This window comes from Notolabrus celidotus, chromosome 21, assembly GCF_009762535.1.
Source record: "Notolabrus celidotus isolate fNotCel1 chromosome 21, fNotCel1.pri, whole genome shotgun sequence".
Taxonomy (NCBI): Eukaryota; Metazoa; Chordata; class Actinopteri; order Labriformes; family Labridae; genus Notolabrus; species Notolabrus celidotus.
The window spans coordinates 6,684,700-6,704,725 of NC_048292.1; the positions used below are offsets into that span (position 1 = coordinate 6,684,700).

General features: G+C 37.1%; 1 protein-coding gene across 16 annotated transcripts in view; it reads right to left on the reverse strand.

Moving 5' to 3' along the window:
* The window catches only part of LOC117804944 (rho GTPase-activating protein 8-like), a 31,264-nt gene extending 20,109 nt beyond the window's left edge, over positions 1 to 11,155 (reverse strand). For 10 of the 16 annotated variants that reach the window (XM_034673404.1, XM_034673412.1, XM_034673408.1 and 7 more), the window contains exons 1-13: positions 11,055 to 11,155; positions 10,521 to 10,578; positions 8,968 to 9,102; positions 7,894 to 7,981; positions 6,753 to 6,884; positions 5,986 to 6,072; positions 5,802 to 5,900; positions 5,600 to 5,710; positions 5,425 to 5,498; positions 5,233 to 5,310; positions 4,446 to 4,574; positions 3,940 to 4,043; positions 2,056 to 2,241 (exon numbers count right to left, since the gene is read on the reverse strand). In XM_034673404.1, the coding sequence (XP_034529295.1) occupies positions 2,056 to 2,241; positions 3,940 to 4,043; positions 4,446 to 4,574; positions 5,233 to 5,310; positions 5,425 to 5,498; positions 5,600 to 5,710; positions 5,802 to 5,900; positions 5,986 to 6,072; positions 6,753 to 6,884; positions 7,894 to 7,981; positions 8,968 to 9,102; positions 10,521 to 10,560 (1,263 nt within the window). In that variant the 5' untranslated portion in view covers positions 10,561 to 10,578; positions 11,055 to 11,155. The other 6 variants (XM_034673418.1, XM_034673416.1, XM_034673414.1 and 3 more) reach the window with 4 other exon arrangements.
* Positions 11,156 to 20,026: the final 8,871 nt, after the last annotated feature.

Consider the following 20,026-nt stretch of genomic DNA (forward strand, 5'->3'; position numbering starts at 1 on the left):
TTTATGATGCATTAAAAAGTGGATCGATGGAAGTTGGTAAATGATTCAAAAGTAGTCTCACTTTTTTGTACCAAGTTCTTACGAAAAATGGAATCATTAATAAACAAAATTCAACGACAAAGAGTCGGACTCCAGTGTCTGCTTTCAGAATAAATCTATTTATGAAAAGACGGTGTTGTACAGGACTCCCACCAGATCTGTGTCCATGTCCGCTGCAGGACAGCTGCAGTCATGTGACCGAGGTTTTCCCGCTGTAACTACTGAATCAAGGATTCTCCTCCTCCTCTCCTCATCCATGTTGTCTTTCTGGTCCTCTGAAAACCTCTGACCTGTTGACTCCAGGTTTGGCTCCGCTCATCGTGACTGTTTGTTGTTGTAGTTAAGTGAAAGACGATCTGGTGATAACACAGAGTGTTTTATTCTGAAAATTAACCGGATGTTTTCATTTTGTTTTGGTGCCTGACTTCCTGTCCCGCTCCATCTGCTCTGTGCTGAATTGATGCGTCGTGCTCCGGCATCCCACAAAAACAGAAGTCCTGCGGATCTGATCTGAAGGGCTCTGACTTCCTGGATCAGAGATGCAGCCGAAAACCCAACGGAGCAGATCCAGTGGAAGTTAACACATTGACTAGAATAGAAACCTATCAGATCCTGTGCCGTGACAGATCGAAGACAGACCGGACACAGATCCGATGGAATTTGGCCGTTAGGACGATAGTGTTTTGGCGGGGATGCATCAAAACTGAAGCTCCTCTGTAGCATCTTTAGAAAATCAATGTAACACACAAATCAGCAACAATCTCACAAACGTATATCAGAACTGATCGGCTTGTTTAACTTACATTTTCCTGCTCAATCATACCTGGAGGTTTCACGATTGTTAATTTTAAAAGTGGTCAAGTTTTCAAAACAGTCGTCGGCTAATCGTTGTGTAAGAAAAGACGCAGAGAGAAGGGTTCTAGTGCACAATGAAAGTTGTGTTCAGCTTAAGCGTTCCCAAGCAGGAGTCAGAATCACATTTAAACAACATACAGACAGAAATGAAATAGAAGAGTGTAGCTTTCGTATATAAAACAAGCCTTAAAGCTGCAAGTCAGGGCCAAGGTCAGCTTCCTCGCCTGTGGTATTCATTATTTGACTAGTTGACTATGTTATTATTTTTGTATTATTATTTTATAATTTATTTTATTTATTAAATCTGTATTTTTGTAGTTTTTTTTAAATATAGAGGCAAACTAGTGCAGAAAAAAACAGTAGATGCATGAATTAGGAGTTTCACCAACTAGTTCAATGAAATTAAATCCTGAAAACATGAAATCAGGATAAAAGTAATAAAGTATTTCTGATTCTGATTTCAGGCAGCGCTCACCAGTAGTTAAAGAAGGTAACTAGTTGGTGACACCCCTGATTCATATGTATATCTACAGTGTTTGTTTTTTGCACTAATTTGGCTCTCTATTTTTAAAAAACTGATGTTCATTTTAGTGTTATGATGCATCTATATTTACATTTACAATTGATTGAAACGCATGTGATTATTCCCTCTCATGCAACAGTGACAGAAAGAAAATATACAACATATAAAGATCACAAAGCTGATCTGATTTAGTCCTAAACATCTTACAAAAGAAGGATAACAACAGGATTTTAGCACCTTAGATGAAGATTTTTTTCAAAGTTAAAAATACTTGATTGGATAAAAACACATGACCTAACAAAGTCTCTGAGAGCTCATAAAATATCATTCCTATGTGGTTATTTGTGCTATGGGAAGTAAGAATGCATCATATTGGTGTCATTCATGGTAATCCATGTGTAGAGATTGAGATTGTGTCAGGAGGGTAGTGAGTAAGAAACATGAGAGTGTTTAAAGTCTTTAGGGTGGTGACAAAGATCCACATCAGTCTGGTTTGAAGGTGTCAAGGCCCCAGATGAAGTCCCAGAAAGTCCAAAAGTGTTTTAAAAGTGAAGAGAAACTCCACAGGGGGTGTGACTACCAGGTGATGTGTTGATCTGCAGGTTCAAGGTGTTACCTGTGCAGGTTCAGGGTGTCACCTGTGCAGGCAGACAGCGGGAGCCGAACACGGTTTGGTAATGCTCAATGAGGATCTCGGCGAAGATGTTGATGGGGGTCAGAGCGCTGAGAGAGAGCGAGCCGTGACGAGGCCAGACCAGGTTCACCCCGAACACACAGGCCAGGTTAGACGCACTCATCTTGTTCACGATGCTCTCCTGAGACACCTGAAGACCGATGAGAGAAAAGAACATTTAGGAAATATCTTAAAAACTGAATTTTAATTAAACAATTTAAGTGGTTTTGTTTGAAATTGAGTAAAATAAAATAAAACATGCTTCCCTTCTTATTTAGATTTATCCAACTAATAAAACATTTGATTTCACTCTAATGTATTGGTGGTATTTAAAGAGTGTTGGCACTTAAAATGTGTTTATTCAGCTGTTTGAGATTTGTTTTATGAGTGGATTTAAAGAAAAACTTTTAGCCGCATTTAAAGTCAAGAGACTGTTACAATATCAGGACGATTTATGTTAAAGTGTCACATAAATTAACATCTAAACCAGGGGTGTCCAAAGTACGGCCCGGGGGCCAATCGCGGCCCAAGGTCCATTTATTTATGGCCCCAAGCTTCCATCTTAAATTGTGTTATTTATAGCACAGATATTAATCCCATTCTGTATCATCTGTACATTTGCAGTTTCTTTCAAGCGCACACACAAAACTAAAGTCAATCCAGAAACATCTCAAAAAGCTTCATGGACTACTTTTATAAAAGCCAAAGCTCTTGGAATTCTGCAAGACGACAATAAAGAAGAAACACAAGAACTCTTAAAGCTGACAGGTTTAGTGTTCTTGATGAACACTAAAAGTTCAGAAGACACAAAAGAGGACACAAGAAAAAAATCAAAATTATGAAATTGTGCAGAAAAGGCCAAATTTGGTGCATAAAAATAGTTTAGAATGCAGGACAAGAATTATTTAGTTCTTAAAATGTTGTCTGCTGGTCAGAAAAGCCTTAAAAACAACATGAAAAAGAAGTGTGATGAAATCCAGATCATGATCCTGCCATAGAAAAATAATGAGACAATATTTTTCCTACATTGCCCGACCCCTGATCCTCCAGAAGAAGATAAAGTTTGCTAATGTTTACATGGCTTGTGGAGAACTGAGGTCTTCCTAGTAACTGATTTATTGAGTTAAAATGTAAAATAATTATTAAATAGATAGTTCATATATAACTTTTATGATTACTTAGTCTCAGTAGGAGCCACTGGCCCTGAGGTATTCTGACAACATCAAATGTGGCCATCTTTGAAAAAAGTTTGGACACCCCTGATCTAAACAAAACAGAGCAGGAATAACCAAAAAACAATGAGCAATGAAATAGGAAAATAATTAAACTAAATAAATATATAATAATAATAATAATATTGAAACAGGTAAGGCTGAATTGACAGTTTGTATAACTTTTAATTTCCGGGGGGGTTCTTAATAAATTAAAAAAATATATAAAAAATATACATACATATAAAAATAGCAATACAAAATAAAATGATAAATAAATAAATGAATGAATGAATGAATGAATGAATGAATGAATGTGTGTCTTGTGATGGTAAATGTGTGTGGGGGTATAAACGTTAGTGTATATCTTGTGATGGTTTCAAAAAATAAGAAATCTAAAGTAAAAAGATGTATAACATTATAAGGAAGAAAGAATTATCATCATTATTATTATTATTATCTCTCATTCCTTTTTATCTATTTATTTTTTTCATCTTTTTATCGTGTCACATAATCTAACCCATTAACAAAACAACAAACTAGACGGAGAAGCCAAACAAGAGAAGAGAGATCCATCCTAGTGAGCGTTATGGTCGTGGTTGTAGGACTCAGAGTATTTCTGTGATGTCATGACGTACCATGTGGAGGAAACAGAGCAGGTACTTTGTCACGATGAAGTTCTGTTCAGGAAGACCCTCTACGATCTGTTTGCACCTGCTGATCCTCAGACTGCTCTCCACGCCTGGAACACACACAGACAAACAGGCTCTCATTGATCATGAACACATCTGTTCAGTGTTTTCTTACTTTTCTAAAGGAGCCGCAGTATTCTCTCTCTCTCTCTCTGCTGATGATTACCTTCATCATCTTACTCCTGTTTCCCTCTCTCCCTCCCCTTAACCTTCACCCCCACCTCCCCCTTCGAATAATCCCATTACCTCTTTCACCTTCCCCTTTTTATCTCCCCCTCCCCCTCCTCCTCCTCTGCATTCTCACCTTCACTCACCTCCTCTTCCTGCTTCCTTATCCTTCCTTTCCACCTCTCTCCTGACATTATAATCATCCCTACTCTCCTCCTCCTCCTCCTCCTCTTTCTCTTCCTCCCTCTTGGCCCCCCACCCTCCCTCCTTTCCTGTGTACTCACTGAGGAGCTCCTGGACCTGGTTGTAGACTCTGAAGGTGAGCAGCGGTTCTGGAAGTTCTCGGAGGAACGTTTTCAGGATCACAGCTGGAACGTGGACGTCCAAGAACTCATCGAAGTTCACCGGTTTCCCTGAAGACGGTCAAATATGAAATAAACTTTATTGACAAACCGACTGTGGACAAACAAGGATATGTTAAATTTACCCTATAACTTACAATTTTAATTTTAAACAAAAGAGCTCAGTCTGAAAATATATTTCCCACCTGATTATTTCTTATAATAAAACTCAGCATCACATTTTAATGTTTGTAATTTGTTTCATACGAGCCTCGTATCCATTCAGCATGATTTGAATGGATGAACTCTAAAGAAAAACTTGCTTTTTAGAAACGCTTGATTAAAAAATGATTGATCTGACAACAAAAAATGAATCAACTATGATATAAATACACTATTATTAATATTATTGATGCTTTAATAAATCATATTTTAGCATGAAAGCTGTACGAAATATTCACCTCTGTGGCCTTACGAGTGTTTCTGAGTTCAAAGTGAGACTAAAGTCGACTGAAACACAATCAGTCAGCAGTGTGTGTGTGTGTGTGTGTGTGTGTGTGTGTGTGTGTGTGTGTGTGTGTGTGTGTGTGTGTGTGTGTGTGTGTGTGTGTGTGTGTGTGTGTGTTGTGCTGTAGGTCAGATACCATCACACACACTCTGATCTCCTCTTCCTGGCACTGAGAGATAAAAAAAAAAGCCCCTGCCGCCTGGACAAGGAGACCCCACTCACCCAGGTTGTAGAGTTTCTGAACGTCCTTGATGATCTGAACCCGAGCCGAGCGTCTGAAGATTCCCTCCGTCTTCAGACCTGCACACACACACACACACACACACACACAGAAACACACTCACACAGTTAGTGTGGACTTCAGTTTGAGTTTGAGTTTATTCAAGGTTGAATTTTTCGAATGTCCACACTCACCTTTCTCCTTCAGGTAGGAGACGGTCTGAGAGATAACAGGAGGGATTACAGCGTCCCGGTTTTTCTCTCTGATGCTGCAGATTAAAAGAAGTTTTATTGATCAGTCAGAAGCTGATTGATTCTGTAACAAGATGAATGTGCTGCAGGTTTGATTCAGCAGTAAACACAAACTCACTACTGCAGGCTGACACCAAACTGCTGCGTGGGGAGGGGGGGTCGAGGCGGAGGGGTCTTCACTGAGGGAGGGGGTCCACCTTTCTGGGCAGCTCGAAGCTTCTCATCGTGTCTGACAGGAAGAAAGAGACAAACACAAACACTGATGAATATAAATGTCGGTTTTAAGTCTTAAACTACTGAGTCTGAGATCAGATGAGAACCTGAGGACGTCGGTCGGGATGATGAGCTGCTCGAAGTTCAGGTGTTCCCTCAGCTCGGCCAGGTAGTTCACGTACGACAGCTTCTTTCCAAACTTGTGACTGAGAAGAAACACGAAGGAGAAGACATCAGGAGTGAGAGGAACTTTCAGACTGAATGAGCTCGAGCAGGCGAGTCTGTTTTTACCTGATCAGAGGTTTGAAAATGTTCCAGACAATTCTGATGAAGTTTGTTGGATGAACAACGTACAGAGTCTTCAGGTTCTTTTTGTATCTGGAAGAAAAAATACACAGACTCAATTATTTCCTTAAATTATGCCTGATTATTCTGACTCAGATTTTGATGCATCTTAAAGGAAAGCAGAACAGAAAACAAACATTTATTGTTGATAAAAACACATTTTTCACACTCAACAGCTGAAGACAAGGCTGCACAACGTGAGGACAAAATCATATTCACTTCATTTAGACGGATACACAATTTCTAAATTGGTAGGACAAATCTGTTTTGCATTATTTGCAGAAATAACAATAAAAAATGTAAAATATTGGGAGATTTGGGGATTATTTTTTACCATCTGAAGGACTTAATTTTTAAAACAGGGTCTCTGTAGAATTTAACTTTAATGCTTTATTATAAAAAAAAATTCACCACACAAAATTTTAAAAGTATATTTTTCAAAACCTTTTCTTTAATATCTTTTTATACATTGATTGATTGTGCTATTTATATTCAATTCTATTCTATTGAAAAGTTATTTTTTAAAAAATGTTAAAATGTGGGAATTAAAAAATTTAAATAAAATGAATGATGTTGATATGTTTACTAAAATGTCTCTTTTATTTAAAAGTGTTTGGAGCTATATAATTTTTGTTTTAAAATGTGGCCACTTTTTCCTAAAATCTACATTTGCAGCGATGAGTGAAACTAAAGGTAACCCTCAGTCGACGTACTTCCTGTCAAACTCGCTGTAAGCCTCTCGTAGCCACTTCAGAGACGGCTTGTTGCCGCTCCGGAGACCGTGATGGAAGTAAACCAGGATGTAGTCCATCTCCACGTACTGGTCCAACGTGAACTTCAGATACCTGCAGATTAAAACAAAGTCACAGTCGGAGGTTAGACACATTAACGCTCTGTGATTTAACTTTTAAGATCTGATGTTTGAATTAAGAACAACTTTTATTCTACTTTCTTAAAAACTGTTAAACTGTTGTTTCTAATGGTACAAGCCTTGCAGCCAATCAGGTTGAAGCTCTGCGGGGATCAACGCAAGGTCACTGCAGACTTACAAAAATGATCAATAACATGAGAGCGATTTTAACCTCTGTGAGTAAACACTGCACTCTAACTTCTATTTTAAACTCTCTTATATTTTTACTAATCCGTCACTCGTCTGTATCTATCCTCTCTTCACCTCTTCATGGATTATTCTCATGAGTCTTAAATGTCCTCTTTTTCTTCTGACCCTTGTGATGATGCTTTTGATGCCTTTTCATGTTTTGTGAAGCACTTTGAATCCACTGTCACTGATGTGTGATACAAACAAACTCTCCTTGCATGCATTGTTTATATTGTGTAAGACTGGAACATCAGATATTCTGACTGACCTTGAAGCACTCTTAAGGAGCCTCTTTAGAGACAGAGAGCACTTTTATTGCTTTTAGTGAATTTCAATGGTAAACCTTTCGTGCTTAAAGTCAACAAGAATGTCTCACAAAGAACATTCACTTACAGTAAAACATATTTTGAAGGTCTGAGTTCTTTCTTTGCTTCTGGTTATCTTAATGCACATTTCATACAAGCCAATCAGCTCTATTCATACACAGAAAACATCTCTTTTACATTTATATGCGATATTTGTTCATGTTTGATCTCTTTTATTTAGCCGTTAGACTCACTGTAACGCATCGATAAAACTAGGACAGATTTCTGTAACGTGTGAACCTGCTGGGAAATAAACCGGACTATGATTCCGACAACTGAACACCAAATCTATAAAGTTTCTGACTGCATGTCTCGGGTTTTTCAAGTCTTTAACATGATTTTTTTAATGTGCTGTGTCGCTTAAAAAAGGAAGATTTAGTGTAAACGTACTCGAGCAGGCGTCGGTGGTCCAGCTGGTGAGATGGAGGCAAACAGCAGCTGCTGAAGACGATCAACTTTCTGCCGTAGTTATCGTCACCTGGAGAGAAAACAGAATGTTTTTTCTTCTTTTCGACTCTCTTCTTTAACAATCATTCTCTTTTGTGAACAATGAAAATGTCCCCTTCATGGAATCAATAAAGTTTGATCTTAACTTCTTCCTCTGGTTGACTGATGACGAAGTTTCTCTATGTAAAAAAATATTTGAACAGTTCAGAGGACTCTGAAGACTGCTGCATGATTCTGTTAAACTCAACTCAACTCAAACTTTATTTATAAAGAACGTTTAAAACAACCGGAGTTGACCAAAGTGCTGTACAGATCAAAAGCAGCACAAATGACAAAAATAACCCCCAAAAATGCCAAAGATACAACACTAAGATACATAAACACAGTGCAAATATATAATAAAATAAAATAAAATAAACATGCATTAAGCTAAGATCAGATGCAAAGCTTTGTGGTCAAGCTTTAATGTTTAGGTCTCCAACGAACGAGTCATTTGAAGTCAATAATTTTCGTAGTTAACGAAAACTTTAAGGTCAATAAAATGTAAGAAAATGTGGGAAAATGTGGATGAATGTTTACCAAAACCCCCAAATGACACCCTTAAACTTTGTCCTTTGTTGACAGTTATTCAGTTTTATGTCATAAAGAAAATAAAAAAAGATGTCTTTATAAAATATTTGCATTAAAGAAGCTGCAGTCAGGTCATTTAGAGGTTTCTAATCATTCAACAGGACTGACTGATTATAAAAATAGTTGTTTATTTACTCAAAAGTTACGACTAACTGCTTAAAACGCTGCAGCTCTACAAGTGTGCGATTTATGTAGAGTAGAGTTTATATTTTTGGCCACTAGGGGCAGCAGAACAAGCTGTAACTACAACATCAGACATATAATCTGCTGATTGAGCAGTCATGTTTGCAAACGGTGTCTAAGCCTGTGTAAGACAAAGAGTGTGCTATGATAAATCACAACTCTGAGCTTCAGATTTATGAATGAAGGAGATGGATCCTCACTGACCGCAGACTTGGATGATGCCGTGTCGAGCCACGTCATAATACGGGTGAGAGAGGTCGGGGCTGATGGTGGTGCTAGGAGGTGCTGACGGAGCGTCTGTGAAGTCCTCCCCATCCTCCTCTTCCTCCTTCTTCAGCTCTGACATGAAAAAGAGAAGAATGTAAAACTGAATGATGTTATTTCGGTGAGTATGAGGTCATTGGTTTTGTTCGGGAGTTTCCACAGTGAGTCCACTATGAACAGAGTTTAAAGGGAAAAATAAACACAGACTGCACAGAAGCTTGAGGTTAGTCACTTCTGAACCACCCAACATTTTCTAAATGTTTTCCTTATCTGCTCAGTGTCACAGTTCCTAAAAATACTGACTATCAGAGAGGAAAGTCCTGGAGCAGAGCCAGAGGGCTGGGTGGAACTGATTCATGCTCCGTTTTCTGCTCTGGATGTTTATTCTGCTGCACCGAGGGAAGTTTGTGATAAACACAAAGTGGGGCTGATAACAGAGAGGAAATGATCTGCACAGGGCGGCCTGATGGACTGCTCCGGCTGGTTCAGTGAAACTATCTGAGGTAGCGAAATGTAGCCAGTGAGTCACTCAATTTATGTCAGATACATGTGTATACATGGGGAAAATGTCATTTTCTTCACAGTGACAGCAAAAAAAACATCAGATAGAAAACAAATTACTCAAACTGTCACCAAGTTACAAGGTTCTGATTAAATTCAATGAAACAAACAGCAGAATAGGATCTGACTATGCAGTAAACAAGTGTGTTCACACTTTATTTACTCACTGCATGTTTAATCTCTGCACATGTTGCTTTCCAGCAGGAAAGGTTTTAAGAAGAAGAAAAACCCTGAAAAAAATACAGATTATCTGAGACGAAGTAGGTGGATCGGGTTTATTGCCCTTGATTTAGTTTTTTGTATTCATTGGAATAAAAATGTGTCCATGTTGTTCTTTTTGAGTCACTAACTCACCTACTTCTTTTTTTTTTTTTTTTAATTAAACACTTTTAAACAATACAATGACAAACACTATGGACTTGTGCTCAGACAAATCCAAATACTCTAATAAATAAAAGAGACAAGGAGAAAAAATAAAACAAAAACATGAATGGGACATATAATGCTCTCTTTGAAGTCATTGCTTGAAACGTTCTTTTATTGGAGAGCATTTCCTGATTTTATTTGATTAAGGCGTCTTGCACAGGGTCCTGCTTTTATTTTGTTTTTACTTTGCATTTATGATTTCATGTTCTTTCAATGGTTATGACATCTGCACTTACTGTATGGCCTTTAAAATGCTCTTTATTTTGCACATGTCATTTGAGGCACTGTAAAGCACTTTGTAACAGTTTTTGAAAAGTGCTCTATAAATAAAGAGTATTATTATAATGACTCAAGTTAACATAAATAAAAAAATATGCAATATATCAGATGCTAAGATGAAAATCCTCTCCAAGAAACTCATTAAAAAGGTCTACTGTTTTATTATTTATTTACTTTTTGCTATCAAGAGTTTTAAAGTATACTTTTAGTTCTTGTAAATATCTTACCTATTTCTGCAAGCTGCTCTAGATCAGATGTTGACGTCATCTTGGCAGGATTTTTAATCTGAAAAAAAGGAGGATGAACACAAATAAATCAGTATTGATCCCCTGATGACATTTATAAACTAAGCAGATGAGATACAGATATTAAAATGAATGATATCAGGCTTTTTCTCTCATGTCGTCAGATTGTCCAGATTTGTTTACTTTCTGTTTCTGATGTTTAAACAGTAATAAACTTATCAACCAGCAGCACGAACAGGCACTGATTCAAAGTTTACAGGAGAGCTGAACATCAGTGAGCTAGCACACAGACTCTCACAGTGAGAGGGAACTCACTAGCTAAAAGGTAAAGAGCTAACTATTATTAGCACCTTCTGAACACCTGAGCTGATTCATTGGCTCATTAAACCCACGTTCTTACCCACACAGGAGCGAGACACACGGTTAAACTTCACCTTTTTATCTTTCCAAGCTTCAAATAAGAGTCATAAAGTTTATAAAAGTACATGAATCGACATTAAGGGCTGTGTCACTCACCTGTGACTGCAGAGCTAGCTTTAATGAATCCACATCATCGGCAGGTAGAAAGTTGATCCAAACTTCCTCAAACAACCGCCGGGCAGACGCGCATGCGCAGATCAGACTCATGTAGAGAGGCCCCAAAAGGCAACAGTCCCATTTCTACACGTCAGAATATTATCAGTAAAAAAAAGAAACAAAACTAAATATTCATACTATGTATTAAAAATACATGTGAAATTTTGTTATTTTAACTTTATTTTAAATTGAATTATTTTGAAATCAAATCCCTGCAATTAAGGTTAATGTCGTAAAATATCAAGAGTTTGGTTAAATCTGGAATTTATTATATGTATGCTTGTCAAAAAATAATAAAGCTATGATGGCTGCTAAGATTTCAATTACATTTTTTTAAGCCATGAAAAATATGTAAAAAAAACTAACTTTTTTAGTTAAAGATTTAAAGAAACAGAATCACATTTTTTGCAATTTGTTAAATCTATTTAAATCTATTTAATATATATATTTAATATATTATAGTCCCATACAAACACTGAGTAAATGCACTGAACAAATCAATGACTGGACGAGCCAGAACTTTCTTCAGCTAAACAAAGAAAAAACTGAAATGATTGTTTTTGGAGCCAAGGAAGAAAGGTTAAAGGTTACTGCTCAGCTCCAATGTGCAATGATGAAATGTTCAAACCAAGCCAGAAACCTTGGTGTAGTCATAGACTCAGACCTTAATTTCAGCAGCCACATTAAGACAATTACAAAGTCCGCCTACTATCACCTTAAGAATATATCAAGGATTAAAGGACTTATGTCTCAGCAGGATGCAGAAAAACTCGTCCATGCATTTATCTTTAGCAGACTAGACTACTGTAACGGGGTCTTTACAGGACTCCCAAAAAAGTCCATCAGACGGCTGCAGCTCATACAGAATGCTGCTGCTCGAGTCCTAACAAGGACCAAAAAAGTAGACCACATCACTCCAGTTCTTAGATCTCTACACTGGCTTCCTGTCTGTCAGAGAATAGACTTTAAAATCCTGCTGATGGTTTATAAAGCACTGAATGGTTTAGGCCCAAAATACATTGCTGATCTGCTACTACTTTATGAACCACCTCGACCTCTGAGGTCATCAGGTACTGGTCTGCTTTCAGTTCCTAGAGTCAGAACGAAACATGGTGAAGCAGCGTTTAGTCATTATGCACCACATATCTGGAACACACTCCCTGAAAGCTGTAGGTCTGCTCCAACTCTCACCTCTTTTAAATCAAAGACTAAGACTTTTTTATTTGCCACTGCCTTCCTATCTTAGATTATTTTAACCCACTTTAAATTAAAATTTTAATGTAATTTTTAATATATTTCTAATTTTCCTTTTCTTTTCTGTTTTATCATATTTGTCATTTTAATTGTGTTCTTTTATGCCTGTCTGAATGTCTCCAATGCTTTTAATGTGTTAATGTAAAGCACATTGAGTTGCCCTCGTGTATGAAATGCGCTATACAAATAAAGCTGCCTTGCCTTGCCTTGCCTTGCCTATTTCAACACTCAAAGGACAATTAATCTATTAATCTGGAATGAAATCAATGGCACAGCCCCGATTAATCCATATCCAATGTTTATCAGCCATCCACAGCATCACAGTGCTCTCCAAGCTTATATATTATCAGTAAAAAGAAAAGAAACAAAACAAAGTATTCATACTTTGTAATAAAAATAATGTAATAAAAGTGCAACATGTGAAATGTTGTACTTTTAACTTTATTTTGAATTGAATTATTTTGAAATGAAATCCCTGCGATTAAGGTTAATGTCGTACAATATCAAGAGTTTGGTTAAATCCTGAAATTATTACATTTATGCCTGTCAAAAAATATTGAAGCTATATTTCAATTAAAAAAATTTTAAGCATGAAAAATATTTCATAAAATGCTCTTTATTCAATTAAAGATAAATTTAATTAAGAATATTTTTTGCAAACGCTGCCTGGCATCATTACAAAATGTGCTTCACTAGGATAAAGACTGCTTTTTCTAATTTTATGAAGTTTTTTAAAGCTTATAAATTTGTTAAATATCAACAGTTTGGTTATATTTATAAAAATAAATGTATTGTCAAAAAAAAAAAAAATTCTCTGAAGGCTGTTAAGATTTCAATTTGAGTTTTTTTGGGTGCAAAATAACCATAAAGAATATTGCACAAAATGCTCTTTATTACATTAAAGATTATTTAAATTAATAATGTTTTTGCGTACGCTGCTTGGAATGATTATGAAGTATGCTTGGTTCAGAATAATAATGACTGTTTGTTGTTTTATTTTATTTCATTTTTAAAGCTAGTAAATTAAATAGAAAAATACTTGCAGCTTTGCAGATTTAGGTTGGAAGGAATATCAAGTGGTACATGATGTGTTTTATACGGATTAAGCTCTTATAGAGTAGCTAAGATTACCACTTTAAGTCTACAGCAGTGAACTGCAAAAAAAAAACATGACTGCAGCTGAAATATTTATGCAAGATAACTCTTTAGAGTCAAGTTCATGCCTTGAGGGTTTTCAGCAGGGTTGTACTTGTGCTGTAGTGAAGGATCTAAATACTTCTTACACCGCTGCAGGCGAGGTAGACAGACCATGACACAGGTATTTAATTATTCCTGTGGTGACTTACGCTACTAAAAAAATGTTTGCCATCTTTGTGGAACCAGTTTAGTTGTTTTATTTGCACACCAGTCACCTACGCCTGAGTCCAGCTGTTGTTATTCTGACAGCGTCTCACCTGCAGTGACTGTTAAACCTGCAGGTGACACAGACTGAGTGGCAGCTCTGTGGAGCGAAGAGTTCACCAGAAAATACCAGTGTGTCAGCAGCAGCAGGGCTCGGGCTTCATGGTGGCTTTAACATGGAGGGGAAAAGGTGGATTTTCTTTCCAAGCGAAGGCTTACCTGAACCTGCTGAGGGTCAGGGAGGAGGAGAAACATGAGGGACAGAATTTGTATTATTGTCCAAAGAAACATATATCAAAGGATAGAGTAAGTTATGACTGGCTTTAGGATTATTGGACATTTCTGAATGTTAAGGTGTGTATCTTGATTTAAAAATGTTCCTTTTAGTTGCTTTTGTGTAATTATACTCAAAAAATTAAGAAGTTCTGATGTCTTTTTCTACATTTGTTGTCTTAATTGTAAAATTGACCAGTACAGTACATCTTATTGGCTGATTTAAAGACATAAACATTTAATAATGCTTTTAAAATGAAGGAAAAAACACAACAAAACCAGCCATGACATCTCCAAATATGTTGTATATTGTACATTAGTATCTCAGTGTTTTAATTATGTAATGTCACATTAATCTATTGATAGAAATACATGCAGTATGTTCTTTAATTTTATCTTGAGTATTTTCATATCTGGCATTCCTCCTGTTCCTTAAAAAGTCCCATCTCTCTGAAACGCAGGGATTTAAGAACTATCAGATGCAAGAGTCGCTTTTCCATTCCCAGACCACAGAAATAAAACAAATGTAATCTGACAGTCTGATAACAGTTCCTGCCACCAACCTGTGAGCTGTTCTATTTACTTCACAGTCAGGAGGAGATAAGGGTGAGAAAATCAGAAGTCACAAGTTCACTCTCTGTTACTTTCCCATATCAGCTTTTGACTCAAGGCAGGAAATAAATCTAGTTTCCTGAAATCAGAAAAATCCTGTTATTGATCAGAAAACGGTCAGTGTACATTATCAGGTTTGTTCAGCAGAGTTTGTGAGTAAAGTTGTGAAAGCCTGACATCTGCTGGATGGAGTTCCAACACTGCAGGAGCTCTGAACACAGGTTTCTGACTCCACCTGTTTGACACCTTTAGAAACCAAACTGCTGCAGCTACTTAGAATAAATACAACGTCCGAAACTGAGTCTAACAACATCACTTTACTTTGTTAATAACATCAAACTTTCATAAAGTGAATTAACTCCATTATGATCCAATTACTGAAACATTAAATTTACTTTGTAAAACTGATCCAGAGTGTTTAAGAGTACTGAGTAATTAATTACCACAGGTTTTAAAGTGTGTGTGCTTAGATATAAATCCTGATTTTTAATCTTAAACAGTAGGCACAGACGTGGATCATAGATTGTTCTTACTCTTTTTTGTTTTGTCTATGTATTTTGCTTATTGTTTATTATTTCTTGACTTTATAATGTCAAAATAAAGGGAAAGAACATGTTTTTGACCGCACACATCTAGGCTTTTGTTTCTGTCTTTCACAATTTTCTGATATGAATTTTGGAAATGACTTCACCAACATTTTCCTTCTTATCTTTTATTTTCTCAGTGCGAGACTGTAAACAATCAGTCTCAGGCTACTTTTGTTCTCCAAAAATCTATGTTCAGTCTTTTATTCCAAGTGAAATCACACATTTCAACAAAAATCTTGCTCCACAGTGTTTAATTTTTTACTTAGTCAAGTAAAACTTTCTCATTAGTGTTGTTTATATGAAAAAGGGTTCTGAACAATGGTTATGGTTTATTTCCAAACTTGATTTCATACCTGTCTCTTTTATATTTGGTTGAGCCAAATGTAATTTTAAGCTTCAGTTGACAATAAAGTTTGATCCGTCTGGAGCCTTTGTTCTTAATATCTCTGACTGTCAGGTGAATCTCTTAGACAGACAGTGGGGGTTTATTGGAGGACAAAATAGGACTTTGATTTTAACACTCAGCTCTGTCAAACTTAAGTCTGAAGTCTCTCCTGTTTCTCGCTCTGTGATGGCTCCTGCTGAGGCGTCCGACTCGGAAAGAAGACCTGGAGGGGAGGCTTTACTCACAAACAAATTGATATGCAAAGCTGGCACAAAACTCTGCGGGGAGAAATTTCAGAGAAAGAGTCTTTGTCTTTTGGCCGGGAGCTGTCGGCGTTATAGAGGCGACCAAACAAAGACGGAGTTACATGAGACAGAAGGGACCAGAAGAAAGACATCAAAAACACTGAAATCAGAGCAGAGTCGAACAATGTAATGTCAGAGGGGTTTTCATTGTTAATAAAGGAGGCAATTAAGTGGCAATTAAGCTGTCTTCAAAGCTGATCAGGCTGTAACTGGGTTTCTAAAACTTTGTCAGGCAGCTGCAGCTTCCTCTGCTTCTTTTGGGTCTTTTATCTTTACACCCTCTATTATTTTGTTTCATTACTTGTCCTCACAACTCATCCTGCTATCCTGAGAGAACAAGCAGAGCTAATTTTAATGGTCTTTTGGGGGGGGTTCTTTCAATGTGATCTTCAGATGTCAGATAGCACGTTGTCTTTGGAGTGCCTCAGGGTTTGACCCCGGGCCCGCTGTTAATTCTCATTAACATGTCATCAGCATCACTCAGGTGGAGGCTTAACGATGAGCACGTCCTTTATCCCAAAATACAACAACATCAAGGTTTATGTGACTTGAAATGATACTTCTCAAGTACATTTTTAACCTCACCTTGATTGTTTCTTTAACTTCTCAGTAGTTTTTCCCCTTGTCCTAATCAAACACACAGTTTCACTTTAACCAGAAGAAAACAGATCTTAGCACTGGCATTAGAGAGTTTCTTGGAACAAATCCTGGTGGGTATCTCAGTCTAGGTTTGTCTATCATTATCATTGCAGCTGTGCATTTATTGTGTAATGCTTTTATGTATATTTATCTATATAAGGATCACAGTTAACAATCTTATGTACAATATTAAAAGGTAAGACTGATTTAACTTTATGAATTTAGACCTTGTCATCAAGAAACAGCTACACCAAACTTTCCATTCACAGGGAAGACGTTTGTCTACATGTTTATGACTTGTAGGCGCTTGTTGACTTGTTGATAATGTAACAGTTTGGTTTAATTACGGCTTGTTCATAACACAGACAGGGGCCAAATTGTAATGACTTCTTTCTTGGACTATGCTTCACTCTTTTATCAAATGTCATTGGAATCAGACTTGTAGTTTTTTAGTTATCCTACTAACAAACTCTAAACAGACCTTCTTGACGGAGGTAGTTAGCTCCAACTCAAGGTACAGGTAAGGCTGAGGAGAGTTGTTAGAATTAATCCTGTTTGGAAAACAAATGGCTGTACCAAATTTTATAGCAATCCATCCAATATTTGTTGAGATATTTAATTAAAAAGATCCCAACAGTTTCCCAAAGCGATTCAGATTTACAGTGAAGTTTGTGCATATTTCATGAAAGTCCATCCTAAAGTTGATTTCAGTCCAGAGCAAGATGGTGACCTGACAAACAAACAGAATCACATTTTCTGGCAACCCTCTGCGACCCAAGCTTCAGTAATGATTGTGGACACTAAAGGTTGCTTAATCATTAGTATCACCGCACAGAGTTTTTTTTGGCGTCATGGTGAGATGGTCCCTCTCCATCTTAGTGTCTTAGGTCTCTCTCTCCTTCTCTTTCCCTGTCCCTTTGTATATCCTTATGTAATCTTTCTTTTACTTTCTCTTACTTTTTTTTGGTCCACCGAGGTGTGCACGCCCTCTTTTACAGAACATGATATTAGCTGTCAATAAAAGATAGGCCAGAGTTCTAAGAGGGATGGTGATGGTTGCATGCACACAGTCACAAGCACAGAAGAAAAATGTTTTCTTTCTTTTCTTTTGCTGCAAGAATAAATTGCATTAATATTGACAGTTTGTGACAAACATGACACAAACCAGAAATATATATGCAGACAAGAGAAAAAAAGAAAAAAAAAAGAATCACATTTTCTGCAGTCTGTTAAATCTATTTCACCACTCGAAGGACAATTAATCTATTATTTTGGAATGAAATCGATGGCACAGCCCCGATTAATCCACATCCAACGTTTATCAGCCCTCCACAGCATCACAGTGCTCTCTCACTGTAATGTGTGCATGATGATAACCCTGCACAATAATGGTTTTAACTTCAAATCTGCTCTTATCTGTTCCACAAAAACACACAAGTACACACCAGCAAAGTGTGTCTGTGTGCGACAGAGGAAAAAAACCCCACCAAAAAATAGGGTTTGATATGGTATTTTGTGATTATGCAAATGAAGAGTGTACATAGGGAGTACGTGACCCAAATATGAGGAGAATACTGATGAGCTTAATCACTGGCAGCAGATACTTGACACCTCCACATGCTCTATGACTGAGAAAATAACTGGAAGATAGATTATAAATACTCACTAATCTAAATATAGTCAGAGGAAATGAGAGATTAACAGAATAAACTGACTGTAAGCGCAGCCCCAGGGAAGACCGAAAGTTTAAATGTCCAAATATTAGACTGTAAATTGAATAAACCTTTACTTCAACATGTCTAACTTAATGTATTTGTATTTAAAAATGTCATAACTTCAAAATACAGAAAGAGGAAGACCAAATGAGAACTTAATTAGTCAGTTTTTACAGCAACAATCAAAAAATTACATATTTTTGCCTTTTTTTGGTTTACCTAACAACCCTCATGTTTGTAGTCCCAAACAATGATTGGACTACAAAGACCTTGAGTCCAATGTCACTGACTTGGTGCACACAAATGTTGAAGAGTAGGCTCCACTTTGTTTTTCTTTAATTAAACGTCAGTATTTAAATCAAATAAGCAACTTTGTATTAGTCTAACTGAAGAGCGCACATTCAGGGATTTCTTTTTTCTTTGATACATTGTTTGTTTTGTTTGGATCAGAGAGCTGTTGGAAAGGACAACAGGGAGTGAGTGAGAGAGAGAGGGAGGGAGGGAGCTGGGAATCCTGTTCCTTACAATGTGTTTCCACGAGTCTCTATAAATAGAGACTCAGTGGAGGAGAGGGAGATGTTGGGGAGGAAGAGAGGGAGGGAGGGAGGGAGGGATGGGGGGTCTGTTGGGGGTTGGGAGGAGAAACAAAACTGGATCAAGCTGAGAGAATCGTTTTGAGACACTGCAGGCGACATTCAGACAGACAGATGGAGATGTTCGCTCCGTCTCACACCATCGAGCACTACGGCAAGGAGCCATGAGCAGGCTGAGAGACAGGCAACCATTCATCCATCCATCCATATAACCATCCATCTACCCTTTAATCCATCCATCAGTCCAACAGCTGAGCAAGAAGAAGCACCAAAAAATGATGCAATGTTGTGAAATATAAGGAGGGATTCTATTCCTTTTTTTAAGTCCATATTTTCTTTGACTCAAACCGACATTTGTTCACCAATGGTATGAATGGAAGCATGGACATGTTCATGCATTCATTAACCCATCTAAACATACATTTATTAAAGCATTTGTCCAAGGAAGGAGTCCATCCATCCATCCATCCATCCATCCATCCATCCATCAATCCATCCATTAGTCCATCCATCCATCTACCCGTTAATCCATCCATCAGTCCAACGGCAGAGCTACAAGAAGCACATAAAAATGATGCAATGTTATGAAATGAAAGGAGGGATTCAATTCCTTTTTTTAGTCCATATTTTCATTGATCATACTAACATTTGTTCACCATTGGTATTAATGGAAGAATGGAAGTTTTCATGCATTCATTAACCCATCTAAAAATACATTTATTAATGCATCTGTCCAAGGAAGAAGTCATCCATCCATCCATCAATCCATCCATCCATCCATCCATGGTTGAAATGATCCCTCAATCAACTTTAGAATCAGTTTTATCTGTCCATCCAAAGATGACCGTGTTAGTATCTCAGGACTCCTGAGATAAAGAGCAGAACTAAACAGTACTCTTTTAAATAATTCTTGAAACCCATCTATTAATAAATCCATCTGTACCCTCAAAACTATCCTTTTTTCCATCCTATCATTGGACTCTCCAGGCCTCTATTTATTCATCTGTTCAGTCATGCGTTCATCCATCTACAGGCAGAACCATAAATGTGTTTCACCATTGGACCTTTCAGTTATCTAGGAAAAATCTACCCATGTCCAACTGATCATTTATGGAATTGTATATTTATCATTCCATCAAAAAGTCAAG